General features: G+C 43.2%; 2 protein-coding genes across 13 annotated transcripts in view; one reads left to right on the top strand and one right to left on the bottom strand.

Moving 5' to 3' along the window:
- The window catches only part of LOC117670547 (adrenocortical dysplasia protein-like), a 33,583-nt gene extending 23,663 nt beyond the window's left edge, over positions 1–9,920 (top strand). For 3 of the 12 annotated variants that reach the window (XM_087877249.1, XM_087877250.1, XM_087877242.1), the window contains exons 7-15: positions 605–639; positions 1,297–1,475; positions 2,839–2,926; positions 4,023–4,097; positions 5,811–5,885; positions 6,244–7,037; positions 8,335–8,414; positions 8,846–8,932; positions 9,036–9,920. In XM_087877249.1, the coding sequence (XP_087733375.1) occupies positions 605–639; positions 1,297–1,475; positions 2,839–2,926; positions 4,023–4,097; positions 5,811–5,885; positions 6,244–7,037; positions 8,335–8,414; positions 8,846–8,906 (1,387 nt within the window). In that variant the 3' untranslated portion in view covers positions 8,907–8,932; positions 9,036–9,920. Of the gene's footprint in view, positions 1–604; positions 640–1,296; positions 1,476–2,838; positions 2,927–4,022; positions 4,098–5,807; positions 5,886–6,243; positions 7,038–8,334; positions 8,415–8,845 lie in introns of all 12 variants that reach the window. The other 9 variants (XM_087877245.1, XM_087877246.1, XM_034425802.3 and 6 more) reach the window with 3 other exon arrangements.
- A 1,975-nt stretch (positions 9,921–11,895) lies between these two features.
- The window catches only part of CARMIL2 (capping protein regulator and myosin 1 linker 2), a 67,653-nt gene continuing 61,792 nt past the window's right edge, over positions 11,896–17,756 (bottom strand). The window contains exons 35-38 of the mRNA XM_087877257.1: positions 16,613–16,963; positions 14,444–14,551; positions 13,062–13,166; positions 11,896–12,059 (exon numbers count right to left, since the gene is read on the bottom strand). Of these exons, the coding sequence (XP_087733383.1) occupies positions 11,899–12,059; positions 13,062–13,166; positions 14,444–14,551; positions 16,613–16,963 (725 nt within the window). The 3' untranslated portion in view covers positions 11,896–11,898. The remainder of the gene's footprint in view (positions 12,060–13,061; positions 13,167–14,443; positions 14,552–16,612; positions 16,964–17,756) is intronic.

Raw genomic sequence — 17,756 nt, 5'->3', positions numbered from 1 at the left:
AGCCAAACTTCATTTATTTGGTAAGAACTTGGTTTAAACATAGTTTAAAGCAGGCGTATCCAACCTGCAGGCCACAGTCCATCTGTGGCCCAGGACAGCTAATAATGTAGTCCCACAACAAAAATATTTAAAAATAAAGGAAGTTTGTTATTTATGTACATAAGCTATATTATATATTTTATATGCAGCCTAAGACAATTCCTCTTCACTTAGTTTGGCCCACAAGCCAAAAGGTTGGTTGCCCATGGCTTAAAGCAAAGTACAAAATTAGTCAGCTAATTGATAGCTTGTGTTGGCAGTTGAAATGTACCTTGATATTCAGAGTTGGTCCTCTTGACCTGGGTTCCTTCACGTCTCTCCTCCACGTACCATTTTTATTTGTTGATGATGGATACCCATCCCGATGAGCCACCATTGAGGAGAGAACAGAAACATCTCAAAAAGTTACATTCTTGGAAGGTTGAGATTGGGGTAGAAGAAGCTTGGGAGAAATAAAAAGAAATGTGTGTAGAGAGATTCATGATGTAAACCAAACAAGAGGTCTGAAGGCTTGACAAGTTACTGTCACGCTTAACTCTTGATGCTGTTTGATTATATATTTCAGGAAAGGTTTTGCGACGCAGATGTGGTTCAACTCAGGTATGCTAGCTTAAATATTGGCAGCTTTTTAAATGAAATTTAGTGAAAAGTGGCGTCAGTATTAAGTGGGTTCCTCTGATTTTCTATGTTATATTTCATTGTGGAACAAATCTTATTTGTTCCACAATAGAGAATTCACTCAGGCCACTTAAAGGCTAAAACATTTATGACACAACTCCTTCCTAAAGTTGTATTTTCTTCATAGCATAACTTTTTCACCTTGTGAGATAGATTCAAAAGATGTTTACCTTTAGGCCAGAATAGATACAAAAACAATGGCAATCATCATCATCATCTTTTAATGATCCCATAATCCCTTGAGGGGTGGAGTCTGGGCAACTGAATGGAGCTGAGTGATTACTGGCCGGATGCCCTTCCTATTGCCAATGCGGAGTCATATTCAGCAGATATATTCTCATTGTGCCCAGAGAAATATCGGCCCTGCCTAGGATCGAACTCACAGCCTCCTGATTGTGAGGCGAGAACTCCACCTCTAGGCCACCCCACCACTCACAAAAATATATTTCTGATAATGACGTTTGATTAAAAATCAGTTTAATATCGCTAGTCCTATATCATTCAGTCTTAAAGTGAAATGTTATGGGATATTGCTTGTAAGCCAATTGTCTATTTACAGATGTGCTTTTTTTTGTTCAGGACAAAAATCGCAGTCGGTTTCCCAAGTATTGATAGATGTAAACTATGATCAGCTGAACATTTTGAAGCAAAACGCTAAGGATTGTCTCAACTTATCAGGCACCAGCAAACTGTTGGATTCTGAGCAACTGGCCGTGTATCCTGACACTAAATGGCAACTGGAACGGAAGCAAAATAAGGTTTGTATTTACACATCATCTGTGCCCTGGTAATGACATCGTAATTACCATATTTTTCGGAGTATAAGACACACCTTTTCCCCCCCTAAAAGGGGGTGAAAATTTAGGTGCCTCTTATACACCGAATGTAGCCTCACCCACCCACTGGCCCCCACCTTTGGCCTCTGCCTCACAGCAGTTACCTCCTTGCAAGCAAACAGCAAGAAGAAACAGCTCCTTTCAGCTTCAGCACAGCCTAATTAGCACAAGTCGATTGGATCGGCCTCCCGACTCTCAGCTGATTGCTCTCAGCTGTTTTGCGCAGGGCTTCTGCTGCTTGCTGCAAGGAGGTAAATTGCTGGAGCAGATTTTTTTTCCCCTTGTGCTAATCAAGCTATGCTGAAAACAAAAATGAAGGTAAAGCTGTTTGCTGCAACTAGGCAAAATTGCTGGGAGGCAGAGGCAGAGGGAGATTTCTTTTTCTTCTTTTCCTCACCAAAAAAGGTAGGTGCGTCTTATACTCCAAAAAATACAGTAATTGAAAGTGAAGGTAATTCAGAAAATATTTCTGGTGAAGGAATAGATAATGGAAAATTAGGAAACATAAAGAAGGAAATCTGTTAGCATTTATTCCTTATTCATTCATTCATTCATTTATTCCTAACTACAGGAGTTACTGTGGTCACATGATCAAAATTTAGGGACTTGGCAACTGGCATGTACTTAGGAGAGTTGCAGTGGGTCCCGGGATCAACATTTGCAATCTTCCAAAGCGGCTTCTGACAAGCAAAACCAATGGGGAGACCTGGATTCTCTTAACATCTGTGGGGTTCGCTTAAGGACCATGGCCAAAAAATTCATAAAATCAGACATGTCTCATTTAACCACATCGCTTAATGGTGGAAGCTCCAGTTCTAATTGTGGTCTTAAATCGAGACTCCCTGAATGAGGCTTTGACTTCTCAAAACAGTGGACTATTTTTTTAAGAACTATTTTTAGATTACTTGATTCCTAGATTAAGAATGAAAGCAGGGCAGGGGTGAAATCCAGCAGGTTCTGGAGAACTGGTAGCAGAAATTTTGAGTAGTTCAGAGAACCGGCAAATGCCACCTCTGGCTGGCCCCAGAACTGGGGTGGGAATGGAGATTTTGCAATATCCTTCCCCCAGGAGTGGGGAGGGAATGGGGATTTTGCAGTATCCTTCCCCTGCCACGCCCACCAAGCCACGCCCATAGAACCGGTAGTAAAAAAAATTGGATTTCACCACTGAAGCAGGGGAAATTGGAAGAACTTGGCATTTGGCTGTGAAAGAGTAGCTGAGAATGCTTATATTATATATTCTCCTTGGGTAAAGCAGAAACAGATGAAACGTTTTGATTTTCAGATGCACCAAGATATCTTCACAGTTCCAGCTGAATACCTGGTGATCAGTGCAGAAAATGAGGCAGCACTTTCCCAGTCCTACATAGCAAGTGAGTGCCAGAATCAGGGGCCAGATTTATGGATGAAAATGGGTTGGCTTGGAAGTTTTTTTCCCCCTTAAAGCAGTATTCCTGATTTCTAACTACAGGTAGACCTCGACTTACAACAGTTCATTTAGTGGCTATTCAAAATTACAACAGCACTGCAAAAACTGACTTATGACCATTTTTCATATGGACGATCTTTGCAGCATCCCCAGGATCACGTGATTAAAATTCAGCTGCTCGGCAACTGGTTCGTACTTACGACCGTTGCTGTGTCCCAAGGTTGTGTGATCACCTTTTGCAGCCTTTTGTCGAGCAAAATCAACGGGGAAGCCATATTCACTTAAAAACCTTGTTACTAACTGATCAACTGCAGTGATTCCCTTAACAATTGTGGCAAGCAAGGGTAGACCTCCCAATGTTTCACTTAACAACATAAATTTTGGGCCTAATTGTGCTCATAAGTCAAGGGCTACCTGTATATAAGCACTGTTGTTAAACGTCACAGTTGTAATGGTAGTTGGCAAGGAGTGGCATAAGTCAGACTTGGAATTGAAGCTGAAATTTTGCTTGCACCCATTTTCCAGCTTATATAGGACGGCCAGACATGATAGTATAAATGGGCTAGATTTTAAGTACACAAGAACTTTTTGTAGTTTTTATTGAGGCACATCCTGCAGTCTTTGGCAATCAAGAGGTATGTACATCCTGTGGATTCAGTTATAGGAGTATCTCGTGGATAATTTTTCTTTTGAAAAAATCAAGAATAAAAAGGAAAAAGTAAAGAGAATTGGATATACTTGGAAAACACTGGCTGCTAGCAATTTAAGTAGCTTTCTTAAATCAATGTTGGATATCACAAAAGTATAGGCTTAGACAAAACAAAGTAATTCCCTTGCTACGGTTGGAAAAATTAAGCTATATTGTATTCCTTTAATTTGTTCCTGAAGAACCTGCATAGTATGCCTTAGTACCTATTTCGGATTCCAACATTGGCTGTTGCAAAGCCACAAGTCCCTAAATTTACTTGTGTGGATTGATCTAACGTAATATCCTTTGGTAGGAAGTGGGTGCTGATAGCTAAGCTCTTCTTTTTCTCAAGATACCCTTCAAGCTGTTCCTGAAGAAGCTGAAAACATTCAAGAAGATGACCGTAGTACTGTATCCTTTTTCAGTGGTGAGTACCATTGGCCGTCTCTGGTGATCGAGCAGGTGAATTGGTGCATTTTAAACTTCCTTTTTACAAAAGGGAATATTACCCCAAAGACTCAGGAATCAACATTCAGAAAAGCTTTCACAAAGGTTGATTAGCACCGGCCAATCAATATTTTGTAATTATCCTTAGTGTTTGATGTACTTTTTTATTCATATCTATGCCAAAGAAAGTCATTCTGTTTCTGTTCTCATCTTTTTTCTTTTTGCACTTTTATCTTTTTGCACTTTTTGATCTTTCATTTTTTCAATTCTTTTTTCCTGATTCATTCATCTATCTATCTATCTATCATCTATCTATCTATTTATCCACACACACACACACACATATATATATACACACACATATATATATACACATCTATACACACATCTATACATACACATACATATATATACACATATATATACGCACACATATATATACGCATGCACACATATATATACAAACATACATATACATACATATATATAAAAGGTAAAGGTTCCCCTCGCACATATGTGCTAGTATTTCCCAACATTTTTTGCGTACTTTTGAACTGCTAGGTTGGCAGAAGCTGGGACAAGTAACGGGAGCTCACCAAATTTATATTTTGCTGATAAAGAAATAAAGGGAGACTGGTATAGATCTATTTCGAGCTTTTTAGCTTTCATCAGCTAGCCATACCCTTAGTCGGATTCGAACTTGGGCTTCCTGCATGTTAGGCAACTGCCTAATTCAACTTCAAAGTTTGCACTATTGTATCTCCCAGAAAAAAAGTGATATAGATGGTTACAGAATGATTTATATGGGCCATCTCCCTTAAGCCTTTAGGGACAGAGTTGCTCGAATATTACATTTTGCCATGCTCGCGCGTACAGAGTGTCACGTGATTTCCACCTGCCCCTGTTTTTTACACTGTGTGTATCCTGTGTGATGTTTTTAGTTGCATTGACCGCCAGGAGGCACCATTCAACCAGGTTCTCTATCCCCCTCTTCCAAAGGAAATAGTGGTGACCTCATGTAAAACCTTGAATGTAGGGAGCATGACATAATGTGACATCTGTTTCTCTCTCTTCTCTGAGAGCCTAATGGACGACATAAAGTATAAGATATAATGAATAAATATATAGAGTATAAGGAGACCGTATGATAAGTCAGTTTGGTCTAGTGATTAAGGCACTGAGCCAGAAACCGGGAGACCATGAGTTCTAGTCCCATCTTAGATAGGAAAACCACTGGGTGACTTTGGGCCATTCAGTCTTTCTCAGTCCAACTCAACTCCCAGGACTGCTGTTTAGGGGGAAAATAGGAGGAGGAAGTAGTATTAAGAATTAGGTGCAGCTGGATATCAAATGAATAAAAGCAACAATATTGGGCTTGTGAATCCAGGCATTGTAATACAGACCAGCAATTCTTACTTTCAAAACCTAACACTGTTTATGAAGTCTATTCAGAAGACCTTCTTCCTAAATCAAATTTTGAATGAATTTAGGTGAATTTGCTTCCTATTTCTGTATTCATTCCGAACACAGGACAGTTTGCTTGAGATCCCGACAGCATTTGGGTCGGAATGGATTCCTATAATCCTTTGCAATGTTTGAATATTGCTGCTCTTTATGACCTTATTCTGACCTCTTCCACCTTTTTAAGGAATGTTGAGAGGAAGATGTTGATTTGCTTTTCTTTACATAGCAGATTCTGCAAGTTTGGATGGTTCGTTAGAAAATCCCTGGGATGCGGTTCCTGGAATAACCTTGAGCACCTCCAGTGGTGAGTGAGATCAAAAGCTAACCATCACCTTTCATAACTATTTTTCTATAACAATAGAAGCAAAACAACTGATCTTCTCTTCTCTTCTCTTCTCTTCTCTTCTCTTCTCTTCTCTTCTCTTCTCTTCTCTTCTCTTCTCTTCTCTTCTCTTCTCTTCTCTTCTCTTCTCTTCTCTTCTCTTCCCTTCCCTTCCCTTCCCTTCCCTTCCCTTCCCTTCCCTTCCCTTCCCTTCCCTTCCCTTCCCTCCTCTCCTCTCCTCTCCTCTCCTCTCCTCTCCTCTCCTCTCCTCTCCTCTCCTTTTTTCTTTTTTTTTCTTTTCTTTTCTTTTCTTTTCTTTTCTTTTCTTGCACTTCGACAGATGCTTCTGGCACATCCCATGGCCTTCCCCAGATGCAGCAAATGCTTTTGGCCAGTCCTGCTGAAGAAACAAACCCAGACTCCAACACTTGCATCTCACATTTCCTGGAGCCTTGTGATAATACGCCTCGCCGTCGCTCCGAGCGCACTGCACCGCCGAAGTTTCCATCGCTTTTTCATTTTCAGAACCGTGAATTTCTCATCGAAACGGCCAATCAGAAACCGGACCTGGTGACGTCAACCACATCAGGCCAGGCCAGCGAACTTGCAGACAGCCTCCCTTGTGGCCAGCCATTAAATAAATCCTACCTTCAGAGTTCTGGGTTTCCTTTTTCTCCTGTTCGTCATTCCAACGAGGGCGACTTCTCCTCGGAGCCGGTGTCTGAAAATAGGAAGGATTGTCCATCCCTTGCCCATGGAGATAAAGGGATGACAGATAGATGGAAATACTTTGAAGCTGAGAAATACATGTCAGCTCAAAGGAAACGGGTGCCAAATGAAGGGGAACCTTCTGAGGCTTCTACTCCAACTTGTAGTAGTAGTAGTCTGGAAGCTGTAGGGCACTGCTCTACTGAGACCATTACAAAAACTAGTACTCCAAATAAGAGACGTGTAAATCGGTACCTTCCTTTAAAATTGTCAAGCACCCCCAAGAAAAGGCGGTTAGAGGAGATTCGGGATGAGCAGCCACAGGTGTTTGAGCGTTGCAGTTGCGCAGAGAGACAGCTGGAAGAAAGAAGCAAGCAGGAACCAATGGGAATCGTCACCAGGAAATCAAAGCGAATTCAACAAAAGGTAAATCTGCCATCTGAGCAGAGGAAAATAATAAATTTCTCTATAGCTTTGTTTCGTGACCAGAGTCAGAGTGGAATTAGAGACATGTTGCAAAGGGAAATATATTCAATCAGTAAAACATGGCCAATGCAGGTAATCCTTGACTTTGCCATAATTGAGCCTGGCAAATCGGTCGACTAGATTTTACCACTTTTTTGAGGTGGGTCCTTTAAGTGAACTCATTGTTTACTAAGGATGGATTTTTGCTAGGAATCGGAAATAAATCCTGGTTTTTCAGCAAAAACATCAAACATTCGGCGTTGTGTGGCCACAGGACACCTGCCAACGGCCATAAATGCTGGCTGGTTGCCAAGCACCCAAAATAGTTGTCCGAATTTCAGAATAAGATTGTAAGTACCTTTTTTTGGGGAGGGGGATGTCATTAATTCAAACATTCACTAAACCACTTGTAGTGAATTTAGGACTATTTGTAATTGGATCTGGTGAGAAACCATAGGGTGGCAACATTTAAACATAAGTTTTTCTCATTTGTGGAATGCCAGTCCTCAACTTACGACCACAGTTGAGCCCAAAATGTATGTTGCTGAGACATTTCTTAAGTGAATCACTGCAGTTGTTGAGTAAATCTGGCTTCCCCATTGACTTCGCTTGTCAGAAGCTTGAGAAAGGTGACCACATGACCCTGGGACATTGCAGCCGTCATAAATATGAACCAGTTGCCAAACATCCGAATTTTGATGATGTGACCATGGGGATGCTGCAGTGGTCGTTAAGCATGAAAAACGCTTGTCTTTTTTTCCCCAGTGTAATGTTGAACGGTCACTAAGTGAGCTGTTGTAAGTCGAGGACTATCTGTAGTTGAATTTGGGTGGGACTTAAAGCACACTTTGGATATCTGGGGAAACCATATTGCTGATTTCTTACTCAACACCTTCTAACTCAGGGGTCAGCAACCCGTGGCTCTGGAGCCGCATGTGGCTCTTTCTTCCCTCTGCTGCTGCTCCCTGTCGCCAATCGGCTCCACAATTGATAGGGCTTTCGGTTAGGACAAGTAGAGGAAAAAGGGCGCCACGCTAGGAGGAGACTCTATGGTGGGGGAACTGGACTTCCTGTCGGCTCCAGAATTGAACGGGAGGCTTCCGGTTAGGACCTTTGAGTGTTTTAAGGTTGCCGACCCCTGTTCTAGCTCTTCTCTCATCCTCCAATTGTTCCAAAATAGTGATTTAAATATGACCAGAATTTTTAAAAACAACAAGGATTCATTTTGCTTTTCTCTCTCTCTCTCTCTCTTTCTCAGGAGAATGCAAAAGGAGACGGTTTTCACTTTATACGCAACCCACCTACACCAGAGCTCTGCACTCAAGTGCAGTCTGTAAGGTTAGTCTCTTTCCTAGCTAGTCATACATATCATTTTATTTTATTTATTTATTTATTTTTGAATTTTGTATACCGCCCTACTCCCGAAGGACTCAGGGCGGTGAACAGCCATAGAATAAAACATATAAATACAAAATTTAAAATAAAATAAAACAAATTAAATAATTTGGCTGAACAAATTTAAAACCCCAATAATTTAAAACCAAATTTAAAATTTCCATTTAAAATATCATGGGAAAGGGTCCATGTTGCATCTGCTGGGCCAGAAGAAACAATCCATTTATGGAGAACAGTTTGTGCAGCGACTGCTGTTTTCCATAAAATCATGCTTATAATAACCTCACATTTTCGCTCCCGAGACCCAGCACATTTGAATATTTGCTTACCTTCAGGTCTGGTGCTTTTCATGTTTCTTGTTTTTGATCTCTCAGGATCTCAAGAGCATTACTGGGATGGGCACGCTGGGTTTTCAGCAACGCAGAGAAGCAATAAACTTCCCAAAGATTCCTTGATCTCAGGTTGAATTACCCTCGATGCTTTCGTTACGGTTTAAACTGTTTGGTTATTTTATATATACTGTTTTTCTGAAGATAGATATGTTGTTCCGATTTCACTATACAGAAAAGAAAGGAACCCATCACCTTTTTCATCGTAAGGTTGTTTGGATGTCTCGAGCAAAGATTCGCTTTGATTTTTGATAACAAAGATGTGCCACCTGCTTCTTTTAAGAATGACAGAATGACAATGCCATAAGACATAATGCACCTATTTATATAAACTGTAAGTGGGACTCAGCTATAAATGCAAACCTGTTTGTATGCTTTTGTTTCATAACTTGTTAAAATAAACTGGCAACCAGGTAAAGAGTTATTTTTAAGTACAGGGAAGCTAGTTTTTTTTTTTTTTTACAGTTGGTTGTAAATACAATGCAAAGAATTTTAGTCTTTAAAAGTTGACATATGGAAACTACAATTCCTAAGCTAGTGTGCCCTGACATACAAAACCTGTAATTTTATCTGCAACGAGGGATTTGCAGGCATTTTAAGGAGTGTATCCATTTTTGAAGTTAGAGAGGATGTGTAGCCTACGTGCCTTTAAGCTGAACCGTTTTTCTCCCTTAAGAGACTTACACTTTAGACCCTAACATGCTTTCATAGTTCAGAATTGTATTAAAAACTTCCTTTGTCTGTTCTCAGTCTACTATCAGTTTCATTAGATAACTATGCAGGAAAGCAATACTAAGTTTGTAGAGCATTTCAGGAGACAGATATATGCTATGTGTCATTAAGTAACTTGAGTGTGGCATCGAGAAAGACCATATGGAAGAAGGTAAAACATTCATTACGTTAATAGAAATACATCTAGTGAAATGCTACACAAATTAAACATTTCTTGCTGTAAGTGATGGTTTCCACAGCTGTATATATTTGTAAAAAAAAAAAAAGCCATAAAAGTAGTAAACAATTGTATGCCAACATCCATATGAATTAAAATGCTTATTTTTAATTATTTTTGTCATCTCCTCCTTTCATTTAATTACAAAATACTTCATATAGCTTACATGCTTGATAAAATGTTTTGAAAATTAAAACAAATTAGGAAAAATACAACAGCACAGCTCTTGATAAAAAATATACCTTGTGTGCCAATTTTCCAAATTCGAGCACAGTCACTCAAACATAGTTTGAAAGTTAAAATAAAATTCTGTGGTTCTTTGCTTTAAAATAAGGACCTTAATGTAAATAAGTTGGCTGTTTGTGCTAGAATATTTTTTTTAAAGATGCATGCAATAATCATCTGGTAATAGATGGCAGATACCCAAGTACAGTTACAAGGAGCTCAGCCCCCACTGAGCGTCTCTTGTGGTTCAGGATGATTGGTATTTGGAAATTATGCCAAAATGTTATCTGTGTGGAAACAGGTTTGTGTATATGTGGCGTTGCGCTAGTAGACACTGTCGTGCGAACTCTGCATCTGCGTATATCCTCCATTATCTCAACTGGTGTGGTTGGTTCATAATTCTTCCTTGTCTCAATCCAAATTCACCGATACCCGGAAGCAAAAGCTTTTTTTCAGTCTTCCTAAAAGAATGCCTTCAGAGGATGGGATTTCCACGTTGGCTCTCAACTGAAAGCTGTATAACCTTTCCAGTCCTCTGGGAGAATATCACACAGATTAGCCGAGCACCCACATATTTTTTCCTTCCAGTGTCTTGAAAAAAGGCTAGTGGTGAAAGTACCGAATACTCTACGAAACAGCTGCATAACTATATTTGACGCAGTGTTTTAGTTGCAGGCTATCAGTGTGGAGAAATATGTACTTACCCTTTCGTCTATGTGCTAGTAGTGCTTCGGATGTAAGGAGCCGTTAACAAGTTAAGCGATTCATATTGTAAAAACTAACTATTTCCTAGAGCCTCCTTAAAAGCCAATGGATGGATTGGAGGGTAAGGTGTTTGCTTTAAGGGGAAGGCTGCAAATCCTGATTCGTGAGACAAGACTACGGGCTAAGCATCTTCACAACGAGTTTGAACAGAAATGCCAAGCTTGGTGTGATGCCCTCGCATCTTCCCACGATAGATGAAAAGTCTTCTCCATTCCTCCCATCTTCTCTTGCCACAGCAAAGCACTGCTCAATCTTGTAGCAATGTTAAAAGGGAGCTGAGAGGAGAGGCCTGATAACACCAGAATAAACGAGATGGGAACAATGGCAATTTCGAAGACTTAATCGTGGACAGGAGGCACTTGCGACCTCGTTTGGGTTAGCCTGGCTGAAAGCTGCTACGATGCTCAGTGTCCCTCCCACCTTCTTCACGCCAAGCCTTTCGTCGGTGCCGGCAAATATTTTGTTCTAGCATGAGAGTATTTTTCCTAGACTAGAAAAGGATGTGGACAGAAGGAAAGAAGACCTTAAGGACAAATATGGTATAGGATAGCAGCGGAGTAAGTTTGTTATGAGAGACATGTACCTGGTTTAACTGAGTGCCTTCTTTTAAACTCTCCTACAAACCACAAGCTAGCCTAGTCTCAAACTTCCAAAACATACAATACAAGGCAAGCAAGTTTAGTGTATGTAGAATAACCCCCACCCCATCCCGCCTGCTGGTGGTTCTCAGTTTCTGGCACTATAACATTTGTCACATCTGGTACCAACTGTACAACTTCCGCTGGAAAAGACCAGTTTCCTGCAGACTTTGAGATTTTGGCTTTTTCTCACACAAACCGTTAGAATACTGGGCACTTGGATGAGCGTGTACAAGGATGAAAAGATGAAACGAGGCGATCCAGAAAGACGTGCAGGAGATTAGATGCCATTATCCATCACTGGAAATCCCAGTTCTTACAGCCAAGAAGCGATGGGAGGGCCGATCCCTTGTTCATCCTTGTACCAAAGAACTCGGACCCTCGCCCGCTCGGCTGTTGCTTCAAACCGTAAGCCTTCACTCTGTCCTCCCTTCAGTGGAGCGGCCATCATGCAGAACCATTCAATGCTCGTGTATTGGAGACTTGGAGAGGGGCACAGCAGTTCTTTGGTCTAACGCTGTATTTTGTGCGTTCTTTAGAGTTTGTTCTATAGCTTCGGGCAGCTCTTCTTCTGTTTCTGCTCTTGAGTCGGAGGCAACCACATTCTGTTCTTGGGGAGGGCCTAGAAGAAAGTCACCGCAAATGGTCAACACAACTGGATTGATTGACAACAGCCCAATTCCCAGAAGCAAGAGGATCCCAAGAAATCAGAATTGAGAGAACTTCTAGTCCCGTGATGGCAAACCTATGGCATGTGTGTGGGCATGCACACCATCGCTAGCTGCTCTTTTGGCGCACGCATGCGTGCCAGCCAGCTAGTCTTCCTGTGTGCCAGAGCACCGGAAACCCGCTGACCCGCTGGTTTCCAGCGCTCTGGTGTTGTAGGAAAAGACACCCTTCCACATTCAGTGGTATATATGGACATTTCATATGTGGTTATTAGTTTAGCCTCTACAGGATTATAACATTGCACCTTACCATTTAACATACACATATGATATACTGTGGTTTTGACCTGACATGTGGGTGGTGTATATGGTATGCATCCATCAGGCTTATAAGTATGATATACCAGGGTGTTGGAAATTAAAGTGCCTTGTATACTGGCACACGCATGCACATTCCGGTTTGGGCACTCGGTACCAAAAAGGTTTGCCATCACTGCTCTAGTCCCTCATGCAAAAGATGTTTTAATGCTCTTCAAACAACATAGGCACTAAATTGAGGTTGGCTGAGCATCGTAAATTCTATGTGATTCTACCCCTAAGCTTTGATTATGAGCCGCTGAAGTGCAGTGGTTAGAGTGCAGTATTTCAGGCTACTTCTGCCGACTGCCGGCTGCCAGCAGTTTGGCGGTTCAAATCTCACCAGGCTGAAGGTTGACTCATCCTTCCGAGGTGGGTAAAATGAGGACCCAGATTGTTTGGGGGCAAGAGGTTGACTCTGTAAACCGCTTAGGACTGTAAAGCACTGTGAAGCAGTATTTAAATCTAAGTGCTATTGCTATTAATGATCAAATTTGTCCTGTCCTTAAACTTTGGAATGAACGCGGGAGATGTTTACAATTCAGAAGATGAGTTTACATCTAGGAGGAGTAAAGTTGGGGTACTTCTCTCTCTCTTACCTAGAGAATCCAAGGGTGCAGACAGTCCAGTCTCCAACAGCAACTTGGGCTTAGTCTTCCATTTCAGAATAGGGGAGCGTTGCAAACAAAGAGGGATTTTTGCATCTGTAAGGAATACAGGCCATGTGTCAACTTGCAAAGCTGTCAAGTTGCCATGAGCAGGAGGGAGGGAGAACTGAAGTGCATTCCATACATTCTTCCTGACCACAATCAGAAGGAGGGTGTTGGATTTCACAGCCAGCCAAAGTGGTTAATTGGAGAATGTGATTTATGACATGGCGAGAGAGGAGGGGAGAGACAGGATCATAGGGGAACGTAAATCTACGTGGGATTAGTTCTAACTGCATCCGAATATTGCCGAAATGGTGCTCCTAATAAATGACTGTATTTCTTTTGAAGTTCGGCTCATGGCTCATGAATTAATTAGGGCATCTTTCGGAAACTTCACACCATGTTTATAACCACATCTAGAAAAGACACCTCCCAATCCAGAACAAAAGTGCAAACGGCAGTACTGCACTGTGTATAATATTCAGGATGTAGGGCAGACGGTGATGTAAACCATGCTTCAGCAGAGCTCTTGGTGGCTACACACCTCATTTTTACCTTCTGGGAAATGGGCTCCTGCTTGGGGTCTACAGCAGCAGCTGCAGATCAGACCCTATATTACTTTGCTGAAGTAGAATTTTGCTGTTGTTTCTTCATAATGGACATAATTTCTGTATTTCTCTAGGTTTATACTTGAATGAGAATATACATGCGCTGCAAAGCCTTTGTTTCCAGCACGGAACGCTGTTACCTTCCCACCAAAGGTGGTCCCTATTTTTCTACTTGCATTTTTTTACGTGCTTTCGAACTGCTAGGTTGGCAGAAGCTGGGACAAGTCACGGGAGCTCACCCCGTTAACGCGGCACCAGGGATTCGAACCGCTGAACTGCCGACCTTTCGATCGACAAGCTCAGCATCTTAGCCACTGAGCCAGCGCGTCCCTTTTTTCGCATGATTACAAGGAAGCATTTGTTGTAATACAACTTTCAGGCAATATAGACATTTCTTCTTAAACATTAACAAAATCTGAAATGATTTATAGAAACATTGACTTGGAAAGGGAATTCCATCCCAGATTTTTGGGAATCGGCATTTTTCCCCCTCTCTCCCATCTGTTTTTGGAAGTCTTTCAATTAGATCAGTGTTTCTCAAGCTTGGAAGCTTGAAGATGGGTGGACTTCAACTCCCAGAATCCCCCAGCCAGCGCTGCTGGCTGGGGGATTCTGGGAGTTGAAGTCCACCCATCTTCAAGCTACCAAGGTTGAGAAACACTGAATTAGATAGATAAGAGTTTCTTCCTTGTGGAGAGAAGACGGTTGTCAGTCTTTACTTACGGTGAAGCTCGGCCGCACAAGCCTGGTCCCTGAGTTGCTCTTCATGAACGGACATGGCCCTTCGGTTAACTGCTGGCTTTAGACGAGGTTTGGGTTTGAACTGATTGTCTGAAAAGCGGAAGCAAATAAAATCATAACGATGTTCAGGCAAGCATCAACCCCATTGCAGGTAAATAATTCGGGTGGCTACATTTGCAAAAAAAACAAACGGTATCCAGCAAATTGAGGCAGAGAGGAAGTTCCTGACTTAACAACCATAGTCGAGAGAACAATTTCCCGACTGCCAGGCAGTTGAGTCGCACCCAGTGGTGGGTTGCCCCCGGTTCGGACCAGTTCTATAGAACCGGTAGTAAAACCAACGGGAAGCTCCGCCCACCGAGCCCGACGTCATCAGGAAGCTTCTGTGCATGTGCAGAAGTGCACGCGGCCCCGTTGCGAACCGGTAGTAAAGGTAAGTAGAACCCACCCCTGCTCACACCCGAATGTACGTACCGTCCTTGACTTAACGATCACAACTTGCTCAGCAAGACAGCGGCTAAAAGTGAGTTTTGCCCAGGGGTGAAATGTAAAATTTGTTACTACCGGTTCTGTGGGCGTGGCTTGGTGGTGGTGGGGGTAATGTGACATGGCCAACTTTTTTTTTTTTTTAACTTTTCAAAGCATTTTTTCTAATGCTTTGAAAAGCCTCTGCCGATCAGGCAACTCAACTGGGATCGTCAGAGACTTTTCAAAGCATTTTTTTTACCACCTCTTCGGCCAAGCGGTTGCAGAAAAAAATGCCTTGAAAAGCCTCTGACGATCCCAGTTGAGCCGCGCGATCATCAGAGGCTTTTTTTTTTAACTTTTAAAAGCATTTTTTCGTCAGAAGAGGTTGTAGAAAAAATGCTTTTAAAAGTTAAAAAAAAAAGCCACTGATGATCGTGCGGCTCAGCTGGGCATTGGGGGGGGGGGCCGCAGGAATTTTTGCTACTGGTTTTCCGAACCACCCGCCACCAGCGCTACCGGATCGGGCGATCCGGTCTGAACCGGGAGCATTTCACCACTGGTTTTGCCCCGTTTTATGACCTTTCTTGACACAGTGGCTAAGCGAGTGGCTGCCGTTGTTAAAGTTAGGAACGCGGTTGCGAAGTGAAACTAGCTTCCCCACGGACTTTGTCACAAAGCCACAAAAGGTGATCCCATCAGTTTGGGACACTGCAACAGTCGTACCTACATGCCAATTGCCAAGCACTCCAGTTATGATCATATGACCATGAGGATGTTGTGAGAGTCATAGGTGCCAAGACAGGTTGTAAGGGCCTTTGCAACTTCAAACAGTCCCTATGACTGGTTTGGGGAAGGAGATGCCGGAACTTCAAAGCCGGGTTGCAAATACAAGTAGTCCTTGACTTACAACAGTTCATTCAGCGACCGTTCAAACATACAACGGCATTGAAAAAAAGGGACTTATGACCGTTTTTCACACTTAACGACCTTTGTAGCAGCCCCATGATCACGTGATCCAAATTCAGAAGCTTGGCAACCAACTCATATTTATGACGGTTGTAGCATCCCAGGGTCCTGTGATCCCCATTTTTGCGACCTTTTTGATAAGCAAAATCAAGGGGAAAGCCAGATTTCCTCAACAACCTTGTTACTAAACTGATCGACGTGCAGTGATTCACTTGACAACAGCGGCAAGGAAGGTCGCAAAATGAGGGGAAACTCACTTAAGAAACATCTCACCCTTAGCAACAGAAATGTTGGGCTCTGTTGTGGTGGTAAGTTAAGGACTACCCCAGGGGTGAAATCCAGCAGGTTCTGACAGGTTCTGGAGAACCGGTAGCGGAAATTTTGAGTAGTTCGGAGAACCGGCAAATACCACTTCTGGCTGGGCCCAGAGTGGGGTGGGAATGGAGATTTTGCAGTATCCTTCCCCCAGGAGTGTGGAGGGAATGGGGATTTTGCAGTATCCTTCCCCTGGAGTGGGAAAGGGGATTTTGCAGTATCCTTCCCCTGCCACGCCCACCAAGCCATGTCCACCAAGCCATGCCCACAGAACCGATAGTAAAAAAATTCAGATTTCACCACTCAACTACCCGTACCGTTTCGGAGACGGGGAGATGTCATAAGTTTGGTCGCTAAACAAGCAGTGGTAAGTTGAAAATCAGCAGCCTCCACCTCACCTACCTCCAGCAATCGTGTTCAAGTGAGCGAAGGAATTCTGCAGTTCGACCGACGCCCGTCCTTCGCCCGCATTGCTGGTCCTTCTGAGGGGAAGCGGAGCAGCCGTGCTTCTCCCAGTCCTGGGCAAACTGCTGCTCCAGCTCTCTCTCCCTTTTGGCTCCCGGGGCCCGGCTGGCTCCTGATTGGCAAAACCTCTTCTTGGCAAAGGGCTGAGTTCTGAACACTTGCCCTTGAATTCGGCGTTCAGCTGCTTCCCGAGAACCTTCCACGAAAGTCGGCCCTCAAGGGATCCACCGCTTGGCTCCGTACTTGCTCGGCCAATGGGATCCACAGATCCCGTGCGTACGGAAGGATCTGCAATAGAACAGCAGGGGTTCTCAAGCTCGTAAAAAACCCGGATCGACATTCCCACTTCACCACATACATCTGCTCGAGTTACCCTACCAGAATAACAGTTGGAAGGAAGCTTGGAAGCTCAAGCAGGAGACTCTATAGCCATGATGGCGAATCTATGCCGGAAGTGGCACACAGAGCCATCTCTCTGGGCCCGCAAGCCATCGCCCGTTGCTTTTCTGGGTTCCGGCGCACTGGCCAGCTGGTCTTCACACATGCATGCGCGCCAGAAACCGGAAGATCAGGTGGCCGGTGCACATGCACGTCAGTGGTGGGTTGCCCCCGGTTCGTACTGGTTCGCAAGAACCGGTAGTAAAACCGGCGGGAGGCCCCGCCCATCACCCCGGATGTCATCATTGGCGATCTGCGCACGACACATGTGCAAGTGAAGCGCGTGCGCACACGATCCCATTGCAAACTAGCAGTAAAGGTAAGTAGAACCCACCCCTGATGCACGTGCTGGAAACCAGAAGATCATCTTCCCGGCACGCACATGCACACCGGGCGGCTGCTTTTCCGGTTTCGGGCAAGCGCACATGTACATGGCCACCTGGTCTTCGCACATGCATGCACGCCAGAAACCAGAAGATCAGGTGGCTGGTGCACATGTGCGTGCCGGAAACCGGTTTCTGGTCCGCATGCGAGCGTGCATGCACACGGGCTCCCTTTTCGGCATTCGGCACTGAACACTGCCCTATAGCATTTCAGACAAATGGCTGTCCAATCTCTTCTTAAAAACTTCCAGTGATGGAGC

Source organism: Pantherophis guttatus, chromosome 11 (genome assembly GCF_059756535.1).
Source record: "Pantherophis guttatus breed Tessera chromosome 11, ASM5975653v1, whole genome shotgun sequence".
Taxonomy (NCBI): domain Eukaryota; kingdom Metazoa; phylum Chordata; class Lepidosauria; order Squamata; family Colubridae; genus Pantherophis; species Pantherophis guttatus.
Note: the sequence above shows the minus strand (reverse complement) of the source record. Positions and strands in the feature narration are given on the sequence as shown.